At 38.5% G+C, this 27,972-nt stretch overlaps 1 protein-coding gene and 1 long non-coding RNA gene across 2 annotated transcripts; one reads left to right on the plus strand and one right to left on the minus strand.

Moving 5' to 3' along the window:
- The first annotated feature begins 82 nt into the window (after positions 1-82).
- Positions 83-13,883, plus strand: RBM11 (RNA binding motif protein 11). Its single transcript, XM_023629907.2, has 5 exons — positions 83-276; positions 3,840-4,002; positions 5,216-5,288; positions 9,278-9,371; positions 11,031-13,883. Exons 1-5 carry the CDS (start codon positions 181-183, stop codon positions 11,316-11,318), a joined length of 714 nt encoding a protein of 237 aa, XP_023485675.2. The 5' UTR covers positions 83-180; the 3' UTR covers positions 11,319-13,883.
- LOC138920958 (uncharacterized) lies at positions 13,131-21,437 on the minus strand. Its single transcript, XR_011433075.1, has 2 exons — positions 20,404-21,437; positions 13,131-19,088 (listed from the first exon to the last, which is right to left on the minus strand). It is a non-coding gene; the product is annotated as an uncharacterized lncRNA (long non-coding RNA).
- Positions 21,438-27,972: the final 6,535 nt, after the last annotated feature.

The following is a 27,972-nucleotide window of genomic DNA, read 5'->3' on the forward strand; positions in this document are numbered from 1 at the left end:
GGCAGGAGGCGCCGTGGGTGGTCCCCGCGGGGCGCCGGGGGCGTGGCCTCGCAGCTTCGCTCCGCCCCGGCGCGCGCGTCCTCGTCGCCGGCCCCGCCCCCTGGCCCCGGCGGCGCAGTAAAGCGGCGAGAGGGGGCGGGGTCTCGGCGCCTCCTCCATTCTCGGGCCGACATCGGAGGGATGTTCCCTGCTCAGGAGGAGGCCGACAGGACGGTATTTGTGGGGAATTTAGAGGCCCGTGTGCGGGAAGAGATTCTTTACGAGCTGTTCCTTCAGGTACCATCGGCGGGGAAGGGGCAGCAGAGGGGCGGTGCGCGTCGAGCCGGGAGATCACCGGAGGGGCGGGGCGCACCTGGACCACCGGAGCCCGGCCCCCTTCGCGCCCCATCCTCTGTCTGGGTTTTAATTTATTTCCGCGTTGGCGCACCTGTCTCCAGGTGTGCGGCTGGGTAGTAAGGTGCCGTAGCGTGTTCGCCATCCCCATCCCCACTGCAGAGTCCTGGGGGTGCAGAGTGACTGGGATTCCCCCAACCCCCAGCCCTGAGTGAGGGCTCCGCGGAGGCTGCCTGGGCCTTGGGTGTGCTAGGAAGAAAAAAACAGCCCTGTCACTGTCTTCCTTCAGGTAATAAGCACTCTCACGTCTTACATCCCGTGAAATGAAAGGTACAGATTTTTAAGTGTTTCCCTATACGTTCGTTACTTACTCCCCCAAGCCCTTTTATGTGGCGAATGTTTTTACTCCAGTCTGATAAATGAGGTTTGAGATGATTGGGGCAGCCAAATCGTGACTGTGACCAATTGATTCCCTGACCAAGTCCTTTCATTTCATACCAAGAGGACCCTCGGGAAAGTTTTCGGACCTGGTCCCTCCAGGATGAAGCATCCTGTCTCCTGTAAGCACTCACCCATTGTATACATCTAGGTCTCACTTGCTAGAGACATACTCATTCAGCCGTTCCTCTAAACGTTTAATGACTCAGAATGACATGGCAAACACTAAGTAAGGTGCTGGGCATACAAATGTAAGAGACAGCCTTCGATCTTTCTAAAATGGGAAATTTTAAATTAATTACCATGCGTTAGGATAATCTACAAAAGAGAGGGATAGTAGTATATTGAAAATGTTTAGAGTGTGGAGCTCTCATGTCAGCACTGTGACTTTGGGCAAGTAAATGAATATCTCGATGCCTCAGTTTCCTCACATATCAAATAGGAGTAATAGTTTCTACAATATGATGTGGTGTGAAGATTAAATAAACTAATCCAGCTAAAACAGTTAGAACTGAGCTTGGCACTTACTAAGTGTTCGATGCTGCTGCTTCTACTAATAGCACTACTATTTGTATTAGTATTACTAATTACTAATAATTACTAATAATTAGTAATACTAACACTAACATCAAGAGAAATCAAGAAAGAGTGACTTTCTCCTATCAGAATAAGGGCAAGTTTCAAGGGAGAAAGTAGCAAAGGTAAATTTCCAGGATTAAGTATGAGTACAAGCAGTGAAAAGGTTCTTTATTTACTATTGGAAAGGCCCAAACTTTGTCTCTGAAACTAAATCACTCCTCTTTTAATTATAGATACAAACAGTTTGATAGAAGGAATTTCCTCCAGGAATATGATTTCCTTTTCTGGACATAAAACTTTTTATTTGAAAATATTGTTGATTTTAAGGCTTTTATGCTTATTCGCCTAATTTGCCATCTTTTTAAACTTGCTCTTTTCATCTGCTCTGATAGTTGTCTTTTCCTATAGTTATTTTTCCTCAATATCATTTGAAATTTATCATGTCACTTTTTTTTTTAAGAAAAAAAAAAGGAAGGGAAAAAGAAAGAAAGAAACAAACTCACAGTTCTTTTTCTCCAGAAGAATTCTTTCATGTCTAGCTTCCAAAAAGGCTGGGGGCAGGGGGTTTACTAAGGGGTGTGGGTATAGGCTTGAAGACCCCCACGCACATGCGTTATTTCTAGTCCATAGGAACTGGATCTGTGTCAGGTGGAAGGATCCACAAGACTATATATGTATTATCTTCTCATTTTTTATAATTTCTACCTAAACAAAATGTTCATCTCGTTTAACAGATCAGGCAACCAAGCATATGTTTTAATTTTTTCCTAGGTTCTTGTATATTCTGGAAGGATCTGCTAAAATGAGGCATCTTTTAGAAAGGCTTCAGCCCAGCAAAACCTAGCAGATCTCGACAACTGCAACACTGTGTGTTTCATTCTGATTTTAAAAAGACTAGAAGATGATGTGCTTGTTGCCAGAAGCAATGCTCCTTGTTGAATTTCATCATTAAAAATGCTTTGGCATATCTTTGAATTTGTAAAATTCAAAGCATTTAAGCATATTCTTTCCCTTTGGGATTTGATGTATTTAATATCAGTAGTGGAAAAGTACTGATTAAAATTGGTTTTCTTTTACTACTGTGAATTTATCCTTTTACTAGTTTCTTTCAAGTTTCTGATTATCCTTTGAAGTGAGAAAGTAAGGTTTCATATCTGTGCTTTTAACTAAGGAATACTGGAGTAGAGATTTCGAGGGGAAAGATAGCGAATTCAGTTTCAAGTATGTTGAGTCTGAAGTACAGTCACAGGGAGATCTCTAGGCGACTGTCTCCATGAAAGAGGCGTGAGTCGGAAAAATAGATTTGTTGATGAAGTGGTCTTTGAGCTAGTCCCTGGGAAAGCAGAGAATGAAAAGAGCAAGACTGAATCCTAAAATACAGCATCATTTTAAAGATGAGAATTAGCGTTTTTCCTTAGATTAAAGCAATTTCTTTATATACTTATCCAACTCTACAGAGAAAAACAATCAATCTCTGATGATTGTACAATTAAAAAGTATGAGCCGCTCACCATTAAATCTTAGCTGTTTATAGGTTGTTTTTTTTTTTTTTTTTGAGGAAGATTAGCCCTGAGCTAACTGCTGCCAATCCTCCTCTTTTTGCTGAGGAAGACTGGCCCTGAGCTAACATCTATGCCCATCTTCCTCTACTTTATACATGGGACACCTACCACAGCCAAACAGTGCCACGTCCGCACCCGGGATCTGAATCGGTGAACCCGGGGCTGCTGAAGTGGAACATGTGCACTTAACCGCTGCGCCATCAGGTCGGCCCCTGTTTATAGGTCTTTCTGAGTGCCTCCTCTGATCATTTTCATGACAGAGATGCAAATTTTTTCTTATTTGTAATTAACGCTTTTTTATAATATTTGACTCTGCTTTTTTACTCTTATTGCTAATTATTGATGCAACCTTATTTTCTTCTGTTTTAATAAGATACTATGGAATAATATTCTCCAGTTGGATTTAGAGCCTTTCTAACTTTTCACTATTATAAATAATGTGCCCACTTAAAAGTTTTAAACATATTACAACATTTCTTGACAGAAAAAAGAGTTAGACTGTGATATAATGTTACCAGTTTTTTTTTATGATAACCAACATTGGCTTTGTCATTTCAATTTATTTTTGAGTTATACACTATTAATATGTATGGAGACAAAGTAGTATTTTAATCTTGGATTTAAGTGCTCTTTAAGTTGTTTTGTTAAGCCTAACAGAAGAGTAATAAGTCTTTCCTTTTAAGATTTGTAATGATCGCCTAGAATTTCCTATTCTTAACAGCAGGAATGTTTCTTGATGAGCCAGAAAATACCAAGAAAGTGTGATAAAGTATAATATTTATTGTTAGGAGAATGCATTCTTAGCAGAGCTACATAAAGCTATTATTGCTAACGGATTTTTTTAGTCTAAAGTTGAATATACTTGATTTGTCTGAGTGTAAAAAAATCTTTAGATTTATGAGAAAATAATTTTTAAGTTTCTTCTAGGCTGGGCCATTAACCAAAGTTACTCTATGCAAAGACAGAGAAGGAAAGCCGAAGTCTTTTGGATTTGTCTGCTTTAAACACCCAGAATCGGTGTCTTATGCCATAGCTTTGCTGAATGGAATTCGTTTATATGGAAGACCCATTAACGTGCAGTATCGATTTGGTAGGTCCCGTCACTGATGAATCTTCCAAGTGTGTTTTGGTGGTGGTGGTGTTCACAGAGGTGTAAGCATTCTGTTTTCTATATTAGACCAGAAAAGTGCCCCTGTGGTTTCTATTAAATCTTCCCAGAACACGTCTAATTCCTAATGGTATATAAGTTATTAGTCTTGTCAACTACACTGCCAACTCTATAGCATCTCTTCTATGTTAAAATTTTAAATGTTCTATTTTAGTATCAGCCAGCAAGTACCTATGATAGTTGCTATTGGCTGTTATAAATTAAGCAAATCTAAGTGAACTGGGGGGACACAATTCTAGCTTTTATATAGCAGGGCTATTTGCTGTTCTTCTTGTCATGTAATACATGTGGCCCTGGATCTTCACCCCTGTAAGAGCAGCTGGCCAAAGGCAGCTGCAGTGTGACCCTTAATGGTGGTGGAGGAGAGCTTCCTGGCGTGAATGGCCTCCAATGCCTTCTCCTGCACACGCGTCAGGAACTGATCACCTTTGATGAGATGCCCGGAGAACATTGTACTGTTATGCTGGCCCTTTCACATTTTAAGGGGCTGAGGGAGGCGAGGCTTGTGTTGCCTCCCTCTCCCAAATGATTCAGGCTTATTGGTGTATCCCTTCTTTGTTTTTTATTCCTCTTGCTCTACTAGAAATAAATAATAACGAAACACTGCCTCGTTGCAAAGAAATATGCTTCTCTTTGCGTTTCATTTTTTTTTTAATGTCTTTGGAAAGAAAATTGGCTGCCTTGTGCTCTCAGGCACTGTCCAGTTAACTCATCCAGGCTGGTAGAGTGGCCGGGACATTATGTTCTGAGACTTCCCTAGCCGGCTGCTCAGCATCCTCTCTGAGTGTGCTGGCTTTTGTCAGTGCAGTTTAGAGAACTCAGGCCTTCTACACAGGAGGCAAATAGCACTGATTTTGTCTTCTATAAGTCCCTTATCGTATATGGTCCCTTGTCAGTATAATATTTCTGTACATTCATTGCTTTGGATAAAGCTTGATTATAATTCAGTTATCTATATGATGTAAAAAATCTGTAAATATTACTTGAGAGATCAAAGACAGATTCATGACTCTTATGAGTATGGAATTTTAATCAATACTGTGTTCTTTTGGGTTTGGAGTTTTTTTTATGGTTTAATGTGAGAACCCCAAAATACTATATCATGAAGTAATCTGTTATTCTCTTTCTTTTAAAGGGAGTTCTCGCTCTTCCGAACCTGCTAACCAAAGTTTTGAGAGCTGTGTGAAGATAAATTCACACAGCTACAGGTAATTAAAAATATTTTTTCCTAAAACTAAAGCAAATAAATATGTTCTTATGCCAGGAAGAGTTTTTATATATTCTGGACTGTTGTAAAACCTTACTATTTAGCCATAGGATAAAATTAAGGAATTCATTTTTCTGAAACCATGAAAAGCAACAGAAAATATTCTCATTTAAAGTTCAGTCTTAATATTTTCAGCAGTAAGTGGGAGAGATTTGTATGTGTAGTGTTCTTTATAGTTTACCATATGCTTTTCATAGCTGTTAAGTCGTTTAAGCATCCAGGGTCTCATTGTGATGGATCATAGAGACACTGTTATGCACGTTTTATATTTGAATAAGTGAAGATGAAAAAATTAACTAATTTCCAAGGTCACAAAGATGAAAAAGTGATAGTGCTGGGCCTGAAATTAAGCGTTCTGACATTAAGCCATTCTATTATTTATTTTACTATTTTTTTTAGAACTTCTCTATGGTCATTTTCAAAATATTCTAAAATTTTGTATAGGCTGATTTCTTAATGCGATTGTAGCATTCCAGGCAAATTGTCCCAGAGGTTGTGGAAAAAAGCTCCAAAACCAAATTAAGATGCTCGAATCACACCGTTTATTAAGCCGATTTAAAAGATACAGTGAAAAGTAAGAGGAAAGATACCGGATAGTCTAGCATACTTAGGATAGGGTACAAGAGGGCAGAAGGGCCATGCTAGCCGAGTTCTGGTTATGCCAACATTCACTGCCCTGTCTCTCTCTCCACTTCCTCAGTCTTCCCCAGTGATAGGGTGGTCATAAGGCCTAGAGCTGAGGTTTGGGTAAGGCTGTCCATTCAGCTGGAAAGCTCCTGGAGCTAACCTCACTTGCTTGCTCTCAAAGAGACATAGGGGCAAATACACCTGGCCACAGAAGTATCTTGCTGGTTAGTTGGCTAGATGCCCATAGATTTTATCTGAGTTTCTTAGGCAGAGCAAAGCAAAAGTTAGCCCGGAGGTGGTTTGATCTGGACTTGATACTGCCTCCCCTCTCTATCTGTAAGTAACACTGCTATTTTTTCCATCATATTTTCTATTGAATCTATCTATCTATCTATCTGTGGCAAGTCTTACAGCATACTAACCTATTTACTATCTATATTTAATATATATTATGAGTTCTGCCTGTATCTCCCACCTCACTTGCTTATTCTATCCCTAACACAGTTTCATCACTAACTCATAAATAACGAGCTCACTTAAAGTCTGCTCCAAACATGTCTTGTGAGTTTCATCCGTCCTGTTTGTTTTCTTGTCTTCCTCAGCAGAACTGAATATTCTCAAGTAAACTAACAACAGCTGAAGCTCCCATCCCTGCCAATTATATCAGCCCTTTGAGGCATAGGAGAGCGGCCTCTTGGAACTGGCAATTCCCCAGGTTTATCTTTAGGAGAAGTATTACACCCCAAATAAAACACAGTGTGCTGCACATCTTCACTCTCCCCGGCGTTTCTATATCAGTGAAATAGCAGTGACATCAGATATTAAGAAAGTAGGTGCTGCAGTCAGAGTGCTTGAATTTCAATTGTGTCTCTGCCACTTTATTAATGGTGCAACTTTGAACAAGTTACTTCACCACTCTGTACCCTCATCTCCAAAATGAGGCTAATACCTCAAAAGGTTATTGTGAGAGTCAAATTTTAAAATAAATCCAAGGTATTTAAAGCACTGGGCCCATAGCAAATATTCAGTGAGTACTTTCAGCAAATGTTAGCAAGAAGGAGTAGTGATTGACTGCTTGTGGGGGGAGCACTAGAGACCCATGAGTTGAGCCATATATGAGCTCATAATATAAGAGCTTCCCCTCTTCTTCTGATGGGAAAAGATACCTCTTTTTCCTCAGGAGCTAGGAAGGGACAAGCTATTGCCAGGATTTGGGCGGAGGAAGAGACTAGATAGGCACTAGAAGATGGCATATCTCTTGTGCTCTCTACTTATGTTTGATAGACTCTAAGTCATCACAAGTTCTAGGGTATAAAGTCAGAATGTTGTGTACATTCCCTAATGCTACACTTCAGCGGTGGTACTGTATTCTTCTAGCATTTGTTACATTATGAAGGAAGAAGGAGGTTATCGTGTCCTAGAAGTCATGTGCGGAGAAAGATGGTGTGCGTGTTATGCCCGAGTCTTTCACTGGTCTTCCTTGGAAATGAGTTTTTGTGCTTCTTATTACCTTTTATACCTTCTGTTTTTAACAGATACTTCCTGTGTTAGTTTGGTAGGACTGCTATAACAAAGTACCACAGAGTGCGTGAACAACAGAAATGCATTGTTTCACATTTCTGGAGGCTGGAAGTCCAAGATTAGGATGTCTGCAGAGCTAGTTCCTTCTGAGGGCCATGAGAATGAATCCACACTATGCCTCTCCGTACCTCCTCCTGGTTTGTTGGCAATCTTTGATTTTGCTTGACTTGTAGAAGCATCGCAGATCTCTGCCTTCGTCTTTATACGGTGTTCTCCCTGCGTGCATCTGTCTCCAATTCTCCCCTTTTTATTAGGACACCGGTCAGTTGGATTAGGGTCCCATCCTACTCCAGCATGACCTCCTCTGAACTAACTACATCTGCAACAAGCCTATTTCCAAATAAACTCACATTCAGACGTATTGGACGTTAGGACTTCACCATATAAATTTTGAAATGACACAATTTAACTCATAACTCTAACTTATGATTCCTCTATGCAGACAACTATGCAGGTCCTGAGATTCACACGGGAAAGAGTGGTTTTAGAGAATCTGCAGCTGTTTTTATAACGGCGCTGATCTCACCAACTCTTACTGAGGCCATATCTTGCCCACTCTAGAGCCTCATTGCATTTTTTATATTGTTTCTTTACCATCACTTTCCCCACACATGTTATGGTCTCCCTGAATCCTGTCTCTGAATCAGGCTGTTAGAGTTTTCCCCTTCCTCTCACAGACAAATGTTTCATCCTTGACATCTTTACTTCCCATTCACTTCTTAACTTCATTGTTATATGGAAGCTGCTCTTTTAAAGGTTATCAGGAACCTTGTGACCAAGAATTCAATGGCTTCGGTGCTTATCCAGTTTACTCTTCTGTAACAACTGACACTTGTCTAATTCCTTATTTAATGAAATTTACTCTTCCACTGGCTTCTGTGGTACTAGTCTCACCACTTGTAAATGGGATCTCCACCTCTCCATGTGACTGCTCCTGTCACCTCCTGCCCTCATCATTGCTTCTACCTGCCTGTGTTAATTTCTCTCTCCCGCACAGCACACTTCCTGTCCTAAGGATAGTGGTATTAGCATTAAAATTGTGGAATACTGTGGAGCAAGTAGACTAATGAAGACTAACTATAGAATCTAGCCAGTACTGGTAACTTTGGAGTTTATGGAACACCTCCCTAGAAGCAAATATTACACTTAGAAATGAAACTTTGGGACACCATGGTTTTTAAATTAGGAATTTTTATTATCTTAATTAATATGTGGAAGAAATCAGCAAATATGTGTTCATGTTAAGATTTACAGTCCATTTAGAAAGGAGCATAATTTTTACTGTCAAACAGTGAAGATACCTTCAAAAATAAATTGAGGAAAATTTCTACCTTTCTTTCACTTTGTATATCTCTAGAAAATTGAATGTACCCTTGGTGATTATTAATGACTTGCTTTGCTCTCTTCATTTCTAAGTGTTCTTTGTCTTTATACAACTATAACATTGGTTAACGTTTTCCTATCAGGAAGCCAAACATGACTCTAAGTATTGAGATTTCAATACGTAGTAATTAGTAAGACTTAAGGTACTGCTATGTCACTACGTTATCAGTATGATAACTGATTATTTGTGTGAGTTTGAAGTTAATTAATCTTAACTGAGCTCTCTTAGAGAAGCTGTTTATTTTTTAATTACAAAGAGCTGTCTTTTTCTTTTTAAGAGAAAAGGACACTTGTGTGTAGGAATCTTAACTTTCTATCACTTCTTTTAACTCCGCAAAGAAATGAAGAAGGCGCAAGCAGATCTTGCTTTCCCGTGCCGTTCTTTCCAATTAATGCAGCTTTACCTCAAGAATACTTTTTCTTTCAGAATATGGTAAGTTTGATATGCCTTTGGTTCACTATACAATATATACAAACTATGAAAAATTTGAAAACTACTTGGAACTTATGGGCTCAAATCTAAACCCGAGATGCAAGCAGAAAGTGCCCTGAGCACTGTCCCTTGGTGGCGGTCTGCTCTAATGCAGTCCTCTTAAATCCCACACACAGAACTTCAGCCAACAGCCAGTGTCAGCAGAAAAGGGACAGATGGTAGTGACAGTGCACTACAGTCCAAGTGAAGTTTGAGTAGAGATTTCTTATTTCAATGACTATTTGAAAGGATATTTTTTAGAATTGAGTACTTTTATTTAGTGAAGCATTTTCATATAATCATTAATCACAAATATATTGTTTTTGCACATGGATTTTTTTTTTAAATAATTTTTTTAGAAGGCAAAGATTCTCAGTTGATAGTAAACTACATTATTTCTAAAAACTCAAAAATACGGTTCTGGCCTAGAAATCATACTTGTGGTCTTTATTGTTAAAGGAGAATATAGGAAATTTCTTTCTTCTGGCTCCTCATTTTATACATAATGAAATTGAGGCCCAGGGATATTAATCAAGAAGGCCAAGATTATACAACTTGTCAGTGACAGGTGTAGGACTGTAACACAGGTATCTGATTCACACGGTATGATTTTGCAAACATTCAACATACATGTGAGCTTCAGATTTTCCGAATAGCCATTTTCGCTTTGTAAACATAAGGAAGATTGATCATTTAACTCTTGGAAAAAACTTTTCTTTGTTCTATTAAGATATTAGTAAACAACCAGTTCTCATCCGAAACCTCAATATCTTCTTCCCATCATTTATCTTTGGTAGAGAAGATACACACACACACACACACACACACACACACACACACACACAAGCTCATGTTGTTTCTATTAATCTTTAAACTACTTTGAATAGTTAGAAATTTGAGTTAAAAATAAGGAAATATCTCCTTGTCTTAATAGTTGACAGTCGTGCTGTACAGAACGGTGGCCGTCAACCATCTGTGAGAGTAAGCAGCTGAGTTTTTAGTTTTCTTTATTTTTAATTAAAATTTAAAAACAGATAGTTCAGTTATTGGGAAATTTTTAAATATATTTGAAAGACCTTGAGTATATGAATCTACTTTTTCAAGTGTAAGATTTATGTAACTAAATTCTGATCAAGTATTTAACTGAAAATTTAACATCTGAATTGAGATATGCTGTAAGTATAAAATGCACACCGGATTTGGAAGACTTAGTGTGACAAAAGAGAAAGTAAAATATCTCATTAATAATTTTTATATTTGTTGCATGTTGAAATGACAATTTTGGATCTTTGTGGATAAATAAAATACATTATTTAATTGTAACTGTTCATTTTCATATTGTGGCTACTAGAAGATTTAAAACTACATATGTGGCTTGCATTATATTTCTAAAGGGCAGCACTGATCTCTATTGTAGTGAGCTATACACTATCCTGAATCTTTCTGTTGACCATTTAAGGAAACTACCATGTCCCTACTATGAAAAGCCACTGTCCCTGTTAGACTAACCAGACCATGGTTTGGTTTGCTCGTGGTTATTTATATAATGCGTGTAAACTGTCAGCTTCTTTTGTGACCTTTCTGGGCTTGCTTTGGTCGATGACTGTCTTCTGTTTACAGCAGTGGCAAGCGTATAATCCAGCGCTGCAGCTTCCTTACTGTGAGATGACAGCACCGCCTCCTGACAGCGCATCTGTCTCTTCCTCACTAAATTGCGTTCCAGATTTTGAGGCTGGCCCCAGCTCTTACGAATGGACTCACCAACAGACAAGTGACTCTGACCTTTATCAGATGAATAAGCGAAAGAGGCAAAAACAAACCAGTGATAGTGATAGTAGCACAGAAAACAGTCGAGGAAATGAATACAGCCAAAAGTTTCGAAAGTGTAAGAAGAAGAAAAGATATTAGTATTACCTTCAAATGAAATTTATCTACACAAGACTTAATTCTCTTAAAAGAAAAAAAAAAGTCTGTATTCTACTAAATGACCAGTATCATGGCTTTCTTGTCTTTTTTGAAGTATATAATAATATAAAATCTGATTTGCTATTCAATTTTTGTCTTGAATGACAAAAACTTAATATAATGTGCTACTTTTGTATTCATAATGGCATTGTTGACCCATTGTTAACATGAAATACACTTTGAGTTGTTATATTTTAGTACCGATGATGAAATTGCTCTAAACTGTCAATCAAAAGTCACTTACTGAGCACTTACGGATAAGGCACCATGCTCCCTGAGATTGTCGCCTGTAACCCTCTACTGTAAATAGGCTGGGATTAGAAGTGGAGTGGTGGATTTTCTGAGTGAAACTAGTGCAAATATTGAAGTGTTGCATGTTGTTCCTAATGAAGACAAAATAAGCAGGCTTTGTTACTAACATTTTATTTTTTACGTCTAAGTATGTTTTGTCTGAGCCTTATTCTCCCACAGATTTATTTCATAAAATGAGGATATATGACAGTGATACCAAAGGAAAGATGATTATCATGGGACTTGTTTTTGGATCATTTCATTTTTACATGATTATATATAAATAAGAATATCTGCTTTGCTTCTCACGTATTAATTGTATTTCATGAAAATTAGTTGGCGGTGTCGGTATTTATTATCCACCTCTTTTTGCCAGCTGGGTTGAGAGGGTATATTTGACATATTTAAATCTTGATAATGAACAATAAATAGAATGATTTCCTTAATGTATGATATTTAACATTTATCATCAAATCAAGTTTCCTGTTTCTGGTTCATTTATTTTTAGAAGATAAATAGACTACATGTAAAATTAATGGTGTATTTGGACGTTTCTGTTAACTTTGTAGCTCATCACAAACTAGAATAATGAAAGTCTTTATTTACTAAAGTTAATTGAAAGAATCATGCAACTTCATTGCGAGTTAACCACCCAATTCAACAGGAAAAGCCATGCTTGGATATTTCTTTTGCGTGTTGCATAACACTTTATAGACCTTTATTATTTAAAATAATAAAGGGGCTGGCCCAGTGGCGTAGTGGTTGGGTTCCTGTGCTCCACTGCAGCAGCCTGGGTTTCGTGGGTTCGGATCTTTGGCGTGGACCTACACACCACTCATCAAGCCACGCTGTGGTGGCGTCCCACATACAAAATAGAAGAAGACTGGCACAGATGTTAGCTCCGAGCCAATCTTCCTCACAAAAATAAAATAAAATAATAAAGATTTTTTTAGCAAAATGAGTAACTCAATTTAACTTTTGGTTATAAATATACAATGCAGTAGAGTTTTAAGTGTAAATATTAATCTATTTTCATCTGATCAACATGAAAAACTGAATTCTGTGTGATGTAGGTAGATCTATATACCTTTCTGTTCCTGAATATTCAAACTAAAAAAAGATGACTTTCTTTTTAAATTCACATTTTTGCAATTTAAAATTATGCCAAAGGGAAAAATATGTTTCTCTGTAAATAGAAAATAGTATATATTTATACACATTAACTTCACCTCAGCCTTTTCTTCGCTTGTTATACTTTACAGCGTACCTTAGCCCTAAATTATTTCACTGTGATTGGCATTATAGGAAATATGTACATAAGAAATATTTCTCAGCAAGTAAGAGTGGCTTATTTTTAAAAAAATTATCTTGAAATACTGTTACATGAACTAAAATCTTAGAACTGCAAAGAATTCTTGCAACTTCTTCCATCACAGGCAGGAATTACATGGATATCAACTTTAGCAGGTCAACCAATGTGAACCAACCAGAAGGCAAATTCACCTATTTACCCCGGTATATTTCATTGTTAGAAAATATAAAACTTCCCTTAAAATGTTAATATCATCCACAATCCCATATAACTTTAAATTATCAATTTTCCCAATGCTACATCTTTGAGTTAAAAATCATCTAAATTATTTGCCTTAAAGGGTTTTATTTTTCTAATTTTAGTTCTCCACTCTCAAAATCTATTTAAGTATGTATGTACACGTTCTACTTCAAATGCTAAAAGAAGCTTGGAATTTGACAACAAAATTAGTCATCTTTTTATTCTCATATTCACTAATTTTTTTTAAGTGAGTTTCTGTAATGCATCAGGCAGTGGCAAAACTAGAAAAATTACTTAGAATTAAAGTTGGTCAAAAAGATGAGTGTGAAACACACCCTTGAAACCTTTGCTGAAATGACACATCCTGAGCTGTGGTTTCAAATGTGTGGCTGTTAAGACAAGTATATCACCTTTGAAATCTTAGCATTAAATGCAGTTATTATAAGATAAGCAATAACTACTTTATTGTAACATGATTATTATAAAATTCTGATGTCATAATGTTTTTGGCAACCTGCTTAGAGTTTAATGAAAGAAGAACAACTAAGAATTATTACACTTTCTGGAGCACCGTCTGGGTGCAGTGACGTTGTCCACTGATACGTGGTCAGCCTCTTTCTTTCTGTGGCTAAATACTAATAAATTGATGGGTGATTAGAAAGTGAGATTTCTCTCTTGCCAATACTTCCAAAACTGTGTCTCCAGTCTTTTCTCTCCAGTGGTTACTGAGCGTACACAGCTGAGTGTCTCATTAGCACCACACACTCAACACTTTCATTTTACCCTGTTTCTCCCCAGGTATTTTCTTCTCTGACCAGTGTGGGCCAATATTCCAGTATGGACTGGTTGCTGGAAGGTTGCGACAGTTGTTGACCTCACTTCAGTGACTGAACAGACGGTTTCAGTTCTTCTTAGCCCACTTGCATGCTTCAATGAGAAGGAAAAACTCTTGATGTCAGGCACATAAAGAAATGAAAATAGCCCCATACAGAATGAAAAGATAGAAGTGACAGCCATTGTTCAGCCCCATCTCTATTTAAACATGTTTAAGGGCTGGGCATATTCTCTTTCAGAGTGGGTGTGGCTCATGGCAGACGTGGTTTAAATAACTACTCCTGGAGCTTGGCTTGGCTGTTTGGTTCCCCATCTTCTCGTCTGTAAGAAGGGAAGGAAGGCTGGAGGAGCAGAGTTGGCTCCCAGAATATCACACTAAAGAACTAGTGGAACACTAACTGCAGCTGCTCAGGTCTGGTCAAAGCTCAGGCTCTATAAAGTGTCTGTATTCTGCCTCTATTTTCTATTTCTGTACGTCCCAGGAAAGCTGGTTACATCAGAAATCAGAACCTGTCTCTCGTTAATTTATTTCCCATCAAGAAAAGTGAATTAATAGCCTGGGTGTGATTTTGGTGAAAATGAGCACTAACATATAAATCTCTCTAGAAATAGTTTTCCGCAGAAAGCTCAAGCAAGCATCTTTTTAACAAAGAGGATGTCTGCTTCTATGCCTCAAGCTTGGGGAAGTTCAGCGAGCACAGCCTCACCAGTTAGCGCTAAGCAGTATTTGCTGAGGTGGTTAGTGATGATGTTTTTCTGCCTGATCAGAAGGAGTTCTACAAGGTCACATGTTGCCCCAACTGTGGGCTAAGTCAGTCTCTTTATTGCCAATCATGCCTAACCTGCAAAAATTACTTCATGTGCGTGCAAAAGCAGCCTTAGCAAGTGAGGACAATGATCTGTTATCTGGTTCCTGGTAAAACTTCCTTTTGAGTTTCCAATACTATCTTGTTAGAGCATCAACAAATTATATAAGGATTAAGGAACATGCATGCAACTTGCATTATATTCGAGAACATAACCAGTATGTAAGGATACTAATGTATTTCATGTGTTATAAACTCTAGGAAGGACTAAGCCCAATAGTCTACATAATAGAATCTACTGTAAGGAACCCAGATTTATAACAATTGGCTCAACTACCTGACCTTGCTTGGGGAGCTTAATAAATGAAAACATTCTTTTTTTTTTTTTGCTTTTGCAGGGAAAGATTTGCCCTGAACTAACATCAGTTGCCAATCTTCTTCTTCTTTTTTTTCCGCCCCAAAGCCACACTGTATGGTTGTATATCCTAGTTGTAAGTCCTTCTAGTTCTTCCATGTGAGCCACCACCACACCATGGCAACCAACAGATGGGTGGTGTGGTTCTGCAACTGGGAAATGAACCCTGGCCGCCGAAGTGGTGAGAGTCCTTAACTTTAACTACTAAGCCATCAGGGCTGGCTCATGAAAACATTCTTTAAATGAACAGTGTTGATCAGTCCAACACACTTACTATTTGAATCCTAATAATTAATGTCTTTGCTTCTGTTTCCATACAAGAAAAGTGGAAATATCCTGGATAGAAAAATAACCCTCACCCCGGCTGCCTACTCTAGCTGACAACATCTTTGTTATGTTATCCCACCTTCAAGTTAATCACAAGGGAAACATTGCAGATTCTCCCGCATGCCAATATCAAAACCCTGGGAGTTATTCTAGATAATTCCCTTCACTGTTTCTAAGTGGTCATTAGATCCTCATCGTGACCTTGTTCAGGTTCTCTTCAGTTCCTGCTGGGAGTTTTCATTAAGCAAGTCAACAGTGAATGAACATCATTCTAAACAGATTTGGGTGCTGAGACTACGTCACTGAAAGAGCGTGATCCCAACATTCAAAGAGCTTACGGTCTCCTGGCATGGATGATGGACAGTTAGAAAGGTGATTTCAGGATGGTGTTATAACAAAGTCGAGGTAAACACAGTGCAATGGGAGTGTATCAGAGTCTCCATTCTTCAAGAAAATAAATCTTCGGAGGAGGGAGTCAATCACCTGACTACACAGAAAAAAAGGAGGGGATCTAGCAGTCCAACAGCGTTCTATCCTGACTCTCAACTGTTCTCACATTTTCAGCCCTGCTCTTCACCCCTCCTTGGAGGGGTGGCTTCAAGTTTTAGGCCAGTACAAGAAAAATGGCTTGCCTCTGTTGGTATCACTCCATCCTCTTAGAATACTGGAGCTTGGGTTATGGCATAAATGAAAAAGATAAAGATCCCTGTTCTGATGGAAAACTCTCATGGAAAGATAGAATAAATAAGACAAACAAAATATGAAGTTAGATGTTAAAAACTGACAACCACTGAAGAAAAAATACAGGGAACTGTTTAGAGATTGAAAAGCAAAAGCAGGAGAGCAAGTAAGCCATGTGACTATCTGAGGGAAGAGCCCTCCAGGTGAAGGGAAAAACTGAAGCAAAGGCCGCATGGAGGAAGTGTGGGTGGAAGAGAGAGGAGGAAGCCAGTGTAGCGAAGGAGGTCGATCAAGGGAGAGATGAGATGAGAAGATACTGGGACATTATAGGCCATTGTAAGGACTAAGACTCTGAGTGGTAATGCTTTGTGAATGGGGAGTGAGGGGTGAGGCTGTGACAATGGCAGAAATATTGAGACTGTAGAAGTTACCCAGATAAGGGAAGATAATTGCTTAGATCAAAGTGGTAGCAGTGGAAGTAGTAAGAAGTGGTCAGATTCTGGATAGATTTTGAAGGTATAGCTGGCAATTCACCAAGCATTTTAACACTGGGAAAGAGAACGAAGAGTCAACAATGACTCAAAATTTTGGGTCAGAGCAACTGCAAGAATGAGGTTATCATTTAGTGATATAGAGAAGCAAGTTTTGGAGGAAGATCAGGAAGAGAATTTTGGATATGTTATTTATGATTTGCATATTAGACATCTAATGGGAGATATCAAGAAGCATGTACGCACAAGTCTAGAGTCCAGGCGAGGAGTCTAGGTTGAAGATTTAAACATTAGAATTACTGGCATATCAATGGTATTTCAAACCTTGAGACTGGATAAGATCACCCAGGAAGTGCAAGGAGATGAGGCCCAAGGACTGTGCCCTGAGTATTGCCAGTATCTGTACCTTGGGGAGATAAAGAGGAACAGCCAGCAAAGTAGGAGTATGAGCAGAATATGGTGCCTGGGAACCCAAGGGAAGAAAGTGTTTCCAGGAGGAAGTGATGAGTAGTATCAAATGCTATTGATATGTCAGGTAACATGAGGACTCAGAATTGATCGTTGGATTTAGCAGTGATCTTTCACTTAAGACATTTTGGATAAATGATTCTGGCAAAAGCATGATCAGAGTGATTTCAAGTGAAAATGGAGGAAATAACTGGGAGACTGCAAGAAGAGAGAATTTACTCAAGTGTCTTGCTATGAAACAAAGAAGAGAAATAGGAGCATAACTCAAGGAAGATAAGTGATTAAGAGAGATTTTTGTTGGGTTGGTTGCTTTGTTTTCATTAAGACCTAAAAAATGTCTAAAATGTTGCTGTTGTCTGTCTTCCCATTGTCTGTGGTTTAATTTTTTTTTTTTTTAAGAAATTCATTACTCTTCATTTAATAGGGTTTTTGGAGAAAGAAGAGAGAAAACTATCTGGTCCAATATACCAGGTTTAAAAAGAAGTTCTGTTTACTGATTTTTAAAATCCTCTTTATCTTAAGAAAATTAGCTCTTTATCTGTTATATATGTTTCAAATAATTTTCCAGTTTGTTTTTTTGTATTTTCTCTCCAGAACAGAAGATTTTAATTTTCATTTAGTTCATGTATTGTCAGTCTTTTTTATGGTTTCTGGGATTTTTATCACACTTAGAAAAGCCTTTCACAGTCAAAGATTAAGAAAAATCTATATCATCTTTTCTTTTAGGCTTTTAGCAGATTCAATGTTATGTATAAATCTTGGTTCATGGAGTACTTTATTAGGATATGAGGAGGTAAAATATTTCGATTTTCATACAATGTAAGGAATTTTGAGTTTCTTTCTAAATGCCTGCATGAAGGTTTTTTACATCAAAACAGCAAATGTGTTCCTATATTAAGCAACTCTGTGGAGGATGCAGTCCTGACAAAAGGAGTGAATACTCCAACGGACTGAATTTATTCTCCCCACTCATTGGATGGACGAATCCAAACCAAGATTCACAATACGAAAAGAATTGGTTCTAACCAAAAAGTTTTTTTCCTATAAATCTAAATTATGGATATTCCCCTTTTAGAAAAGTCAAAGGGAAGTGCTTACTGATGTGTATAAGGCTGCCCCAGCTAGAGAAGCCCAAGGTGACCTGGCCTACATGCCAAACTATATGACCCAGTGGACTTTTTTTATGGTATCAATTAGGACTACCCCAGGGAGAGAAGCCCAGGGCATCCTCACCTACATGCCGATCTACATGGCCAGATTCGTATCTAAAGTTATATGACCGCACAATAACCAGACCCCATCTGCACTGAAATCATTTAATGACTTTTTACATCATCTTTTCTTTTCCCAGTAAAAATAAGTCACGTACCCATGCCTTATAAAATTAGCCCTAACCCTCAACTCAGGGCAGCAGCAGAAGCTCTGAGTGACCATGGGTCCTGTCCCCATGCGGCAGCAGCAGGAGCTCTGACTGCCCATGGGTCCTGTCCCCATGCAGCAGCAGCAGGAGCTCTGACTGCCCATGGGTCCTGTCCCCATGCTATTCTGTACGATTCTCTAAATAAAAGAGCACCACTGCCAGACCTTGAGAGTCCAAGAAATCTTTCTTTCGACAACTCGGCTCACCAACCCCGCATCACTTACCGCCATTGCTTGACTGGACACTGGGCAGAGAACCAAGAGTCTGACTGGTAGGACTGCTCACCTTCTCTCTCTTGGTCAGAGGTTTCAAAATCTCAACTGCAGCCTCCAGAGTGAGTAGGGAGTCCCAAGCACCCCATCCTCATCATCAAAACTGTGGCAGGGGGAACTTTTCCCCTACCGACTTATGTCCAAGTGGGTGAGGGCCTGTGAATTAATTGACAACATACAGATTAACAGGATGTATTAGAGTTCTCTAGAGAAACAGAACCAATAGGATTGATTGACTAATTGATTATAAGAAATTGGCTCATGTGATTATAGAGGCTGACAAGTCCCAAGTTCCGCAGTTGACAAACTGGAAACCCCGGAGAACCAATGATGTAGTTCAAGTCTAACTCTGAAGGCCTGAGAACCAGGAGAGACAATGGTGGACTTCCAGTCTGAAGGCCTTAAAAAACCAGTGTCACTGCTGAAAGCATCCAGGCAAGAGGAGATCCCTCTTATTCAGGGAAAAGTCAGCCTTTTGTTCTATTCAGGTCTTCAGCTGATTGGATGAGCCTCACCTGATGAAGATTTAGGCTGGTTAATTTTAAAACGGTTTATGATGAGGATTTTTAGGCTGGTTAATTTTAAAACTACAGATGAGAAGCAGGCTCCCAGGAGTGGAATTTGCTTGTCCCTTTCTTGGGAAACATTTACATTTCTAAGGGAAACCTCTATCTGTGAAGATGCCTCCCTCTCTGTGCCAGGAAGAAGGGGGGATGGCCTTATCTCTAGAAACTCTTAATCAATGCCAGAGGCAAGAATTTAAGTTGTTTACTGTCTGGCAACCTCATGTAACTGACCCCGCCCCCAAATCCTCCTTTGTCTTTAGCTGAGGATAATATTTAAGGGGTGACTTCTGCCATTTACTCAATCCGGTTTGAGTCTTATCTAAAAGTTGTGGGACCGCCAAATAGCCAGACCCTAAGGGCACTGATACCATTTTAACTTTTTTACATATTCTTTCCTTTGTTTTGTAAAGAGATAACTCACATACCTATGCCTTAAATTTAGCTCTAACCCTCAACTTGGGGCAGCAGAATAGGCGGCAGCATCAACATGCCCGCAGCAGCTCTGCCTGCCCATGGGTCCTGTCCCCATGCAGCATCTCTGACTGCCCGTGGGTCCTGTCCCCATGCTATTCTATACTATTCTCTAAATAAAAGAGCAGTACTGCCAGATCTTAATAGTCTAAGAAATCTTTCTTTCAACTTCTCGGCTCACCGACCCCACATCATCACCCACGTTAGGGAGGGTAATCTGCTATACTCAATCAATTTAAGTATTAGCCTCATTGAAAAACACTCTCATAGAAACACCCAGAACAATGTTTGACAAAATATCTGGGCAACCTCTGGCCCAGTCAAGTTGATACACAAAATCAACCATCATATAGGAGGAAAGTTTAATTGACAGGTATGTGGGAACACTCTAAAGAAGTGACTCCTCAAATTGCCAGGGGTAATGGTTTACATACCAGCTTAACAAAAGAGGGACGGGCTCAGGCTTCACTGGGAACGTATGGAAGTTTCTATTCGGCTCATTTACACAATTTTTCATCCAGGTGTTGATGAGCAGTCTCTTCCCTGGCCGGAAGCTTTCCCATGGGGGTTTATGGCAACTGAACTCTCACATTCCAGCGATAAGGATCAGTCTTCTCCAGAACAGGAAACTCCTTGAGAGGGGAGTTTATGGCTCTGCTTAAGTCAGTAAAGGGAAGTTTAGATAAGGTTTCTTTCTGAGGCTGCTGTTTATTCAGATGTTTTCAGTTTAAAGTAATCCTTGTACATACCATTCTGATAGGGTTTTGGTCCCTTTAATAGCAAATAGACTTGCCTGTTTAGATTAATGTAAGAACCTGATACTACATTTTGAAAAAAATAAGTCTTTCTTAAATGGTAAAAATTCAGTAACCCTTAACCTGTATTTATTAGGAGCTAGGGCATTTTTGGTTCAACTAACGTATACTTCTGTATGCACATCCAGACATGGATTGTACATTTTTTAATTATTCAAAGGCCTGCATAATACTTTGGCTTCAAAAATTGGCATATTTCTTTAACTAGAGATTCTTAAATTAGTAATTATAATGCTTGAAAACTCAGTTAAAATCTCCTGAGCTTGAAACCTCATTCTTAGGTACTGACAAAGCTCAGGGCCATGTCACAAGATTTTGGATGGCAAATCAGACCAGCCATTTGCCCCAATTCCTCCCTCAGAATGTGTGCACACAGGTAGAATCTGATTAAAATAAATGTCATAGTCAGAAAATAAGAAGATAAGAAACTTCAAAACCTCAGCCTGTGGGTTGTATGTCAAAATAGGAGAGAGGCAGTTAGAAGTCATTACTTTGATGAAAATCTCAGGTCTGACTTTTTCATAAACTGGTACCACCTCCACCTTCTACCCACAGATTATCCAGCTGCCCACACAGCAGCTTCTTCTCTCCTTGTCCCCCATCAAAGCAGAAGTAAGACAACCATTCTGATCCACTGTACCCCAGAAGTAATTGGGAACCTTATGAAAGAATTATGCAGGATACCATAATGTACTTTTCTGAAGAACACTGCAGATAAAATTCACTGAACTGCTTCAAAGAACTAAATTTTCAAGCAATAGTAGAAAAGAACATTAGTCAAGCTTTCTTTACTGCCAGAGATGTTCGTTACTTGATTTTGAGAGTAGGAATGAATGAATGAATGATGATGCATGAATGAATGAATAAGGGACTGAAGCTTTAAGAGGTTAATAATCACAATAACTACTATTTATTCAGGCTACTGAATACCAGACATCAGTCCTGAGAAAAACACCTTGCAAATGAAGAAGCTGAAGTTCAGTTGCCAAAAATAGCACATCTTTTTTCAGCAGAGAAAATCTAGAACATAAGTCTCACAAGAGCTGTTCAGTGCTCTAAATATATTACTACACTGTTGGTCCTAAAGATTTACTTGCAGGATCTATAACACCTGGACAATGCTTTTGAATGGAAACTCGTTTAACAGATATCATAATTACCTCTTGCCAGAATTGATTTCATTGTCACTTCTTCTAAACAGATATAAACCTGGGCCTAATGGTCAATGTGACTGAAAATGAGACTGCCTTAACTTAATATAAACGTCAAATCTATTAAAATTACTTTGGGCAAGTTAAATGGAGGCTTTCCTACAATATTCTGTACAAGGGAACCATTTCATAACAAAACTGCTTTGTTATTCTTTGATCCCCTAATTATCCTATTTCAGTTCCATATTTCCTCAAGTTTCGATTCTCTTTTCTCCATACAATATGCGCCATTTAGGAAATATAAAGATGAGAAATTTTAAAAGGACTAGCATAGCGTGTGTGTGTGTGTGTGTGTGTGTGTGTGTATTTAAGAAGAGAGGCATCAGTAGCAAAAGAACACAAAAAACAGAATTTAAAATGATTTTTAAATGCAAGAAAACCACTTCCTACATAGATGAGTGACAATGGCATGCCACATTCCTAATGATTTTTAAATACTTCAGTTTTTGTCTTTGCTTGTTTAAATTTTTGTCACTTGCTTAAAGAAACTTGAAATTGAGGCATATTGACTGTATTGAAATTTGAAAGAAAGGTACAGTATAAAGCAAAATTATTGCCCAGAGACAGTGACCAGCTCCCTGACAAGAGCCTTACAAGGTGGATTGTTAAATTCAATATGAAGACTCTAGTCCTCCGTTTTGAAGTTCAGAAACCTGATTACGTCTGCACACCTCTTGTGGATTGTCTTATATTTAATAATCTCATTTAAAGACCAGTTTTGGTAAGAGGACCCTGTGTCCTTAGTCACAGATGTTCAAACCAGCTAAATGTACGAAAACCCAAGCTGAGCCAATCAGAACCTCTTCCTTGCCATCTCCCACTCGGTCCTAAAGTGCTGGGTCCAGATTGTCACCCAATCCAAGATGGCTCAGTCGTGATCTCTTCTGCTGGAAAATACAAAAAGGGAAGAGAAAGAGTAGTTTTATTCAGAAAATGTAAATTCAGGAGCTGTCTGTAGCGGTTTTTCATCCGTGGTTAAGAAAAACAGATGAAGTCCTTCACAGAATAGAATAACATAGACATGCGGAGAAAAGCAGAAATAAAAGAGAGTAAGAAAAGCATTTGAGACTCTGGTCAAGAATCTATCTAAGACTCTCGGTTTACAGCAAATTCACTCTTTTTGTTTAGCTTTTCAGTTTAGATTCTAAATAACACACTCCCTAAATCTAAGCATTTATTGTAAAATAAAGACCATATGTCTAACTGGTAGTGATCACTGGGTTAAAATCTGAGTTTGCCCTCTTCTCATCTGTTACTTGGGGTAAGTTGCTTAACATTTCTTGTTTGGGTTTTCGCTTCAGAAAGATTATGGTAATTTACATTTTATCAGCATTATTAGTCAGTTCAGGCTGCTATAACAAAATATCATACACTGGGGGATTTGTAAATGAAATAAATGTATTACTCACAGTTTTGGAGGCTGGACGTCCATGGTGTCAGCATGGTCAAGTTCTGGTGAGGACCCTCTTCCAGCTTACAGATGGCTGACGTTGTACCCTCACATGGCAGAGAGCAGAGAGGGGAAACAAGCTCTCTCCTGACTCTTAGACGGGCACTAATCCCATTCATGGGGGCTCCACCCTCATGATCTCATCTAATCCTAATTTCCTCCCAAAGACCCTGCCTCCTCATGCCATCACATCAAGGGTAATGTTGCAACTTAGGAATTTTAGGGGGGTAGAAACATTCTGTCCGTAACAATATGAGACAGCTCATTTTCCAACAACCTTACCCTCATTAGATATTTAAATTTTTTTATAATTGCCAATCACTAATCTAGTAAGTATGTTATTTTGTTGTTATTTAAATCTTCATCTATTTTATTATAAATGAAACTTAGAGGGAAAAAGAGGGTGAATCTTTTTTCTTATTCATTGACCATTGCCTGGTCTATGTGAATTGAGTTCTTTGTCCTTTTTTTTCTATTGAGGGATCATATTTTTTCTAATTATTTTTAAGGATTTCTCATATAGAAGGAATATTAGCCCTTTGACATTTATTATTGTTGCAAATGTGCTTTCTCTGTTTGTCATTTGCTTTCAATTTTGTTTAGGTATCTTTGAGAAGGAGGATTTACAGTTTGTACTTGTCAACAAACATCTTTAGAACACAAGAATTTAATTTGGAAAGTTTTATTGCTTATACAGTTTGCAAAATGGGGAGAGGTAGCCTTTGGCAGCAAACGGAAAATACGCTCCGAGGAAGACAAAGGAGGCAAGGGTTTATAAAGGCAAAAAGAGCTAAGTTACACAGGTTGTTTTGCAAAATTTGTGATTGGTCCTGCCAACTACTGTTAATTCTTGGTTATAAGTGATTTATTGCTAAGGCCATCTCTAAGGCAAAAAGTTGTCATCTATGGAAGTAAGCATATTTCTTGAAAGAAGGTCAAGATGACAACAGAAAAGCATAGTTCAAAAGTTACATTTCATCTGGTGTGTGTGCACAAGCCCCATTTCCTCAACAGCCTCCTAGCTCCATTTTAGAAGCCGGACATATGTTACTCCATTTTGTTATCACTGTCCACATACTCAAATCTACCATTTTCTCCTCTGTGGTACCTCCCTTGGGTGACATTCTCTGGGAGGCATTTTCATTATTAAGTTATGTGACTATTTCCAGCCTTTCCTTTGACACTTGTTTTCTATTTAACATTTGTATGTATAATCTACCTAGAATTAATGTTATTGTGTAAGTTAAGAATCAAATCTTATTTATTCTCCAAATAGTTAAAATTTCTCCTCTGTCATATAATAAAATTTTACTCATTGGTATTTCTGTACTTTTTATTCTATTCCATTGAACTATCTGGCTTTAGAACAATACTACGTTGTTTTAATTACTCAAACTTAAGAATACAAGATGGTATCTCCACAGGTTTTTGCATCTCCATAAAACATTTAAATTAATAAAATTTTCTGTAGTTAAAATTTTTCTGTGTGCTTTATTTCTTTGATGTAAAATAGTTTAAATTCAAGAATTACTTACCAATAATTAAATCAGGAACCTGGCAAAATAAACACCTTGGTTAATTTTGCTTTGGATTCTTTTTCCCTTTTTTCTAATGTAAGCTAAAATATCTCTGAAACTATTTGAAGTCACAGCAATTCATTTAAAAAATACATTTGAAAAGGCTGCCCTCTTGTGACAATATAATTTACATTTTTATCAATCGTATGAGTTTCATGTAGTCTCCATTTAGGGTGAAAAAGATAAAACAGGGGCCAGCCCCGTGGCATAGTGGTTAAGTTTGGCATGCTCTGCTCTGGGGGCCCAGGTTCACAGGTTCAGCTCCCAGGCATGGACCTACACCACTCATCAGGCCATGCTGTGGAGGCAACCCACATACAAAATAGAGGAAGATAGACCAGATGTTAGCTCAGGGCCAATCTTCCTCACCAAAAAATAAATAAATAAGTAAATAAATAAATAATAAAGCAGAATCAATATTTTTTTTAACATTTCTGTGAATGTATCATTACCAATAAAGAAAAATAAACAATCTAATATTGCTTTTTTCTTTTCTCTCTTTTTTCTCTCATCTTTGTTCAACTGATAGCTCTTGTAACATGAAAATTTATTTTTTTCTACAAATTCTTTTCCAATTACAAAAGTGTGCCAATCCTATTTCCAGCAGTATTAGCATATAATACTTAAAAAAGACTAAACATCCTGATGAAAATAAGAAGAATAAGAAGTTTTCACATATTGAGGTATATGGGGAAGTATTCTGGTTTAAATCTGGTTCAGCCTAAAACTTGTTCCCAGAGCAGCCTGGCTTATGCCCACTGACCATGCATCTGCTTCAAACATTTTATCAAAGCAAAGAATGTACTCTTTAAAGACAGAGATGAATGGTTTCTTTTCTCTGAAACCAATACCAGTATTTCCCTGAAGATAAGCTGTTCTTCCCAGACAACCAAGGTCAAGTTGACTTGCTGTATATGTGCTAAGCTGCAGCAAAACATCTTCTTGTGAACTTGGGAAAAAATTGTATTCCTGTTGTGCTTGATATGTGTTCTTTGTTCTGAAAAGGTATATGAGCATGCTGTAAACCATGCTTCTCTGCAGTGCATTCTTCCCTGAGAAAGGAACACTTCTGGGCTAGTCCTCAAAATTAGCTCCTTAAATATCGCTCTTAATGGTTATTGATTATTTGCATCAACAATCCTATAGTCCTAGAACATTTATATCTATGTTAGAGAAGTGTTTCCTCACAGAGAGACCTCCATTGTTGTGGTCCTCTAGCATCCAGACACCAGGAAGAGGCTGATCTGGAATACTATATGTTGTATACACGATCTTCAGCTCAAGAGCAGGTAATACTAGTGTTATCGGAGGGAGAACCAAGGTGGTAAAGTTATTACAGGTGGACGTGAAAATACCTACTGTGTCCTAAAGGAACATGTCCATGCAAGTCCTGGAATTCAAAAGTGGAGAGACTGTTGAGCAGCCCATGACACAATTACCTGTTCTCTCTAGGCTGTGAGGTGCATGGGCACCAGAAACATCAACAACTTCAACTGAGAAATCTTCAGAGAAAGTGTTTTCTAGCTGAAACAAATGTGAAGGTAGGAAAGTTTTGTAGGTCTAGGCAATTCTGTAACAAAAGGCAGAGGCTAAAACAGGGCCAAAAATATCTGCCCACATGTGGAGCACACGTTACTTGGCAAAGCTCCCCTTTGATGCAGCAATGAAAAGCCAGAAAACAAAAATGAAGGGGATTTTCCAGTGCAAGAAAGCCACCCACCTTTGCAAACTTTCACACTTTATAAGACATTAGCAATGTTTCAATTGCCACTCTTAGAAAAAAGAAAGAGTATATCTAGGCGGATTTTCCACAGAAATATGGTAAATGTTTGTATCAAAATAATTCTCTTACCAGAAAACATCCTAAAAGGGTTTAAGTTTACAATGCATGTATCTCTACAATGAGCATTGACTGCCTAGTATTTAATGAATAGCACTGGCATTGCATCAGGGCCGAAACCAGGATACTCCACCCATCTTCCCATCTACCCATCTTCACTCATTGACAACTAAGTCTCTTAAAATAGCCTTTGGCAATGCTCAATATTGAGTTCTGGAACAACAGCCTTCATGCAATGAAGCTTCATGGAATTTGCTTTTTTCTAAATTTGCTAGAGGTTGAGTCAGTGCAGTGATATTCACAAGCATCCTATTAATCCTTTGAACTCTTTAAAAGTTGAGGTACATCAGAGATTTGGTGGTGAATTAACTCACCTCTAAGGAATTACATCCATTTTCAGTAATTTTGTAGTGTGTCAATTTAGCTAAGCTGGAACTACATTTCCCAGAATTCTTTTCTCTGTAATCCCAGGTCAGGTTAGCCATAAGAGAAGCAATGTTCCAAAGTAAGCATGGAAGCAACAACCATTAGGCTTTGAAGGTCCAAGTAGGGTGTCAGACACTGTTGTAGCTCACACATGTTAGTTACTGATCATGTTTGAGCTGCACACATGATCAGCGTGATAATTGGGTCACGTTACCAGCACAGAGCAGCAGCCAAGCCCACAGTTTCTCTGTGTACCCTGGATCTCCTTGTTCAGCTTTTCTGAGGCCTGAGGCAGGCATGTGTACAGTTCTGTAGTGAAGACATCAGCTACTTCTGCAACCACGCACTTCATCATGATTAGAGATACTGAGAAATAGATAGGGGCTCCAGTTTGTCCTTGGTCACTCCACTTCACATCCAGCTTTTTTTCCCCACTCCTGGCCATATTGATCTATAGCAACTTGAGGCTGTCACCAGATGCAGAAGGCAACACTCGTCCGTAGACTTTCTCCCCAATTTCCACAATTGCATAAGGTCGAATCCCTATTCCTTATCACTCATAGTAGTTCTTCTTCCTTGGTTGCATCTTACATAGGTCAGTGCCTGAAATGGAAGTGCTGTCATAACAAAAACCTCAAACAGGTGACATTGGCTTTGGGATAAGACGGCAGGAAGAAGGTAGTG

Source organism: Equus caballus, chromosome 26 (genome assembly GCF_041296265.1).
Source record: "Equus caballus isolate H_3958 breed thoroughbred chromosome 26, TB-T2T, whole genome shotgun sequence".
Classification (NCBI taxonomy): Eukaryota; Metazoa; Chordata; class Mammalia; order Perissodactyla; family Equidae; genus Equus; species Equus caballus.